This window comes from Cyprinodon variegatus, unplaced genomic scaffold (assembly GCF_000732505.1).
Source record: "Cyprinodon variegatus isolate N-32 unplaced genomic scaffold, C_variegatus-1.0 Scaffold82, whole genome shotgun sequence".
NCBI classification, from domain to species: domain Eukaryota; kingdom Metazoa; phylum Chordata; class Actinopteri; order Cyprinodontiformes; family Cyprinodontidae; genus Cyprinodon; species Cyprinodon variegatus.
The window spans coordinates 855,740-861,065 of NW_015150535.1; the positions used below are offsets into that span (position 1 = coordinate 855,740).

General features: G+C 39.1%; 1 protein-coding gene across 1 annotated transcript in view; it reads left to right on the forward strand.

Moving 5' to 3' along the window:
• LOC107083739 (probable voltage-dependent N-type calcium channel subunit alpha-1B) overlaps nucleotides 1-5,326 on the forward strand; it is a 270,890-nt gene that overhangs the window by 20,944 nt on the left and 244,620 nt on the right. Inside the window, exon 5 of the mRNA XM_015373178.1 lies at nucleotides 377-516. Coding sequence (XP_015228664.1) covers nucleotides 377-516 — 140 coding nt within the window. The remainder of the gene's footprint in view (nucleotides 1-376; nucleotides 517-5,326) is intronic.

The following is a 5,326-nucleotide window of genomic DNA, read 5'->3' on the forward strand; positions in this document are numbered from 1 at the left end:
TTCAGCATGGGGGTGAGTAGAAAATGAAGGCTAATCATGTTTTGGGTGTACTATTCCTTTAAGTGCATCTGAGTAAAAAGGGAGCTTAATTTTAACGTATGCTGCACTTTCAGATTTTTATATGTAAACCATACTTCTTTTTACCCCAATCATCACTATTATGCACTACTTGGAGTTCTATTCCATAAAAATATGAAATGACTGATTTTTGTGGTTTCTAAAGTGACAAAACATGAAAACTACTAAGGGTGTGAATACTTTGTCGAACAGCTGTATATTTCTCTTCCTCTGCCTCACTATCTGCCTCCCTTCATGCTTCCTTGAGCTCTTACCTCTCAGAAAAACAGCCAATCTCCTCCTCTCCGTCTTTCTTTAGGACGACACAGAGCCCTACTTTATTGGAATATTCTGTTTCGAGGCCGCCATTAAGATCATCGCCCTGGGCTTCGCGTTTCACAAAGGCTCCTACCTCCGCAACGGCTGGAATGTAATGGACTTCGTGGTCGTACTCACAGGGTGAGTCCCCCCTCCCTCTTCCCGATGGATGTCGTAATTGAAAGAGTGTTTTTTTTTTTTTTTCTCCCTCTCTGGTTTCAAGCCTTGGTGCCTTTACAGCTGCTGTTTTCAAGCGTGAATGTGGCTGATTACATCACTATTATAATGATGGGGGGAAAAAAGTGCATTATTCTTTATTTTGTTATGTCATTGTTAAATATGTCAGCATATCAAACACCTTTTAGTGTCAAAGATACCCTAGATTAAAAACAAAAAACCTTTTCTTATACGATTTTATCTATTTAGAGCAAAAGGAAGCTCCAAACCAGCAGGTCTGTTAAAAACTAAACCTACTAATAGATTGTTCCAGGAAATATGGTTCTCTCTGCTTAGCAGGAATGTTTTTATTCAGCCTGTTTATTTCATACCACAGCATCTCAATGAGACTTAATGTAAGACTTTGACTAGGCCACCCCAAAATCTTCATTATTTAACTGTTTCCCCTTTTCTTGTATTGATGTTATTAATTATTTTAGATTTATTTTATTAGTAACATTCATCAGAGCAGAAGTATTTTAAGTTGAACTTTTTGCATATAAAGCAGATCTACACTCACTTTTATTGAAAATACAAAATTACCTTGTTGCATTATGATAGATTGTAATTTCTGCCTCTGTATGGACACACCTCTGTACCAGAAACTGACTCTTCCAGAAAAAAGAAAAAAATTTGGAAACCACCTGCAAAACAAGTTAAAATATCTTTATTGTTGCTTTAAGTAGCAGGGATAACTCACCACTTCCACATCAGAAATATTTAATTTTTAGAAGCTTTTAGAAGCTGACTTGTTTGCTGCAGATCAACGTCCCGCTGCAGCATCCAGTTTGGGTATAAGGTCATAAAATAAGGTCTGCATCAGGAATGTTGTCCAGCTCCTAAAGCAGAAAAGTAACCGACCATGATACTACCAACAGTGTTTGACTGTGGGGATGATGTCTCTGATTCTTTCAGTTTTTATACAGCATTGATAAGGCAAACTAGCTTCCAAAAATTCCCCTTTTTGTCTTGTCAGTCAAAAAGATGTTTATGGGAAAAGTGAGACCTTTGTTTTTCTTTTGGTCAGCAGTGGTTATGGTCTCTCATGGAGGCCATCTTCCCCTTTTTTTGTATAGATTGTATCTTATATGTTCTTAAATCTTAAAATAGGAGGATGAAGTTTAGTACTTATATGTTCTATATCCTGCCTCCTTAAAGGGGAACGACGGGTTTTTAACATTGGGCCCTTGATTTTACATCATCACATCATGTCCTACTCACCCAGCAGAGCGTGTATGACGTCATCCGTGCGCGCCGGCTACCATTCATTCATACTTTCCGCTGAACTGCTGCAGTGATTCGCAGTGTTATTAATGCTGGCGTACCATATAGAATAAATTATGAACAGTTTAGTTTGTGCCTTCAACTCGTTGCCCATAGGAAGACACTACTTGGATATAACCTAACTGAATGTCTTCAGAATGGCTTCAAATGACACAAAACTCATATGGGTGAGTAGAACATGATGGAATAACGGAAAATCAATGACCCAATGTAAAAAAAAAAAAGGCGTTCCCCTTTAAGCCTTCAGATTTCATCAATAGGTAAATATAAGATGAAATAAAACCTCATGAAATATAGGGTGATTGATTTGTTGAATGAATGTTTTGTTCCAATCCCAGGTAAAAGAAAGCCCCTGTCTGGTTCCCGCCCATTTCATGATGTCACTATAAAAACTCAATTCTGAAGGTTGATCAACGTCAGAGACCTCCCACCACTGAGAGACCACAAAATTGATTTTCACAACTTAGACGTTGGCTTAAAACAAGGGTAACCAATTAAAAATCAGCAGGGTCAGAATATAGAAAAACAAAAGCCAGTAAAGCTGCGGTGACATTTTTTATTATAATTCATTACTTTAAACAGAATTTAACACTGATATAATGTGAGGTGTTTATGCATCAATTTTATACATTGACTACATTTTGAATAAAAAAATAGAAAATTTTCCTATTTTAAAATCTAAAGTGTTTTTTTAAAGCTACAGTGTGTAACTTTTAGCGACATCTAGCGGTCAGACTGCAGACTGCAGCAACATGAACATCCCCCCCCCACCGCTTCTCCCCCCCAACAGTACGGCGAGCGTTACGGGACAAAATGTCTTCCACAACGTCCGCATCACCTACCTTCTCAAGTGATGAGGTTTGTTTACATAGATAATTTTACAGATAGTATTTCATTAGTCTGTGTAGGGTATAGATTTCATGTAAACTTAAGATAATAAATATACCCGTTATTTTGTCTACATCGTTGTGACGTTTTGGCGATCTCGCAATCGCTAGTTTGTTGCCTCTGCGCTGCCGTAGCGCAAAGATGTCTGCCTCCATGGCTGCGAGACCCGCTCCTATGTAATTATAAATAACGAATTCTAAGGCAACGCAAATATTAAGGTTAAGAGGCTGAGCTCGTAGATGATGATAAATAACATAGTTATGTATAATATATTACATTTCTGACTGTATATCCCTGTAATTATTACACACTGTAGCTTTAAGTAGAGAACAACAATCGTTCAGTTTGGCATATAGACAATTTCCTGATTCACATATTTTATAAAACACCTGAACTGACTGTTAATTTTTTTTCTTTCTTTTTTATGGTTTAATGTTCGCAGTGGGCTTTAGGCTGCCCTGCAAGGCTTTAAACCTGGGATTAAATGGAAACAAAGCCATTCTAAAGCACATATCAAGGTGCTCATTCGTGAGCCTGATTCGATGTTTATTTTTGATTCTGTTCATGGTGGAGAATCCTGCTTCACAGCAGCAGGTTGAGCCAAACATACTTAAAATGTGCAGGGTCATCTTTGAGCATGCCATTTCATTTTTCTTTCAGCAGTCCAGTTTCTCTGCTCTCTTTTTCTCATCATCTTCCTCTTTCTCATTGTGTGGCTTGCCACAGGTTTGCCTGCTGTGTCTAAAAGTAGCAGCAGCAGCAACCCAGACTGACAGCAGCTTATTGGCTAATTTGGATCAGGTGCAGCCTGGTCCCAGACGCTCCGAATGGCTTTACCATATTAACAGGATTAGCAGCACAAGTGAAGTTAGACCCTGTCGTTGGATAACATGCATTAATTTATAAATGTTTTCAATCAGGTTAGGTCCCGATTAGCCAGCAGGAGGGTCCGGACCTGGACCGCTGTCCGCTAATCCGTGACCTCTGGCTTAAAAGAAAAATTGCTGCCCTGTGCAGATAAGCTGCGCCTCACATCATCCCTCCTTGTTTGCAGAACAATTTCATCTGTAATCAGTGCAGGCGTAGCGTAGTTAAGGAAGCTGCTTCCTGGAAGCAGCTCTCTGATGTACAAATCGTCGTGGTTTCCACGTGTCAGGGAGGAGCTGCTGCTCAGACAGCAGAACTCATGTGGATTACTCAGAGACGCATGAATCTTGCAAAACGCCACTATGAACATGATTTGGATGAAGGACTAGCATTGTAACAGTTAAAAGCTCAAATAAATATATTTTGCATTATAAAGGCCCTTTTAAGATATGTCTGCCTACTTCAAGTTGTGAGACAGGTTCTAAAATAATGATTTGGTTCTGCAGTTTTGGTGGAATCAGGTCTGAGTGTGGCTGAAGCTAAACTGAAACAATGTGATGCATTGATTTATGAGTCACTCACGCAAAAGCCTGGTTTAAAAGCTGCTTCATTTATTTACACAAATTTTATTTTGCTTTAATATACATTTAATTCTGACAAAAATAAACAGATAATATCGGTAAGGGAGCTAATACTTTTTCACAGTACTGTGTTTAAAGATACAGTAACAAGAACAAATCAAAACTCTATGCTAAAATGATGATAAATCAATGAGCAACTTTAATGTGTGTATTTTAGCTTTGAAGCTTATCCTTACGTTACCCAACAGTAATAAAACTGCTCCCATCTGTATCTTTGTTCCAGAAATGACTCTTCTAGATTGGCTTTTTGTGCTTCAGATGTGCTTTTCATGTCTGCTTGGCGGCTTGGTTTTGTGTAGCCTTTCAGTGTGGATTTGGCATCTTAGGCTCCTCCGGTTTCCTCCACTCTCCCAGAAAGATGGATGTTAGCTCTACTGGCTGCTCTTAATTGCCCTCTGGTGTGAGTGTAGATGGTCTTTTTGCATTACGCCGTCATCGATCGGGGAGCTGTCCCTCTCTCTCTGCTGTTGGTTGCTGAGATGAGCAACATCTGAGTATTTATTTGTTAGGACTATACAGTAACTATATATCTGCTGGAGAAATGTCCACAGATGGGTAGTAGAAACCATTGGTCAAATGGACCTCTGAGTCCTGTAACAGATGCTTTTATAGCTAAAAGTTGTGTTTTCTTTCCTCGTTGAGTAGCTTTTAGTGGCTGCCTGGGGTGGGAGTTGTTATACTCTGGGGATTGGAGGGGGGCTGCGTGTTATCCATAATGGTCCGCATCTCTCAATATCAGACTGGAGTCGAGGGGAATCAGCAACAGAGCAGCAATCACAGTGAATACAGTAAATCTGGGTTTTCTCAGATGTTTAAGCAGAAAATAACTGAACCTTTCTTCTTTTTCCACCCCCTCGTCTAAGAGGCTTTTCTAACAATGTCTGTACATCTGTAGCATTCTGATACGACGTAGTCCCTTCTGCAAGAAACTGAACTAGGAAAACCATTTTGTGTTATGAAATTATACAGTTTATATTAGGGATGCACGATATTGGGATTTTGGCCGATATCCGATATGCTAGACAAAAATAAGTAGTCATTGAAAATAGCAGTTT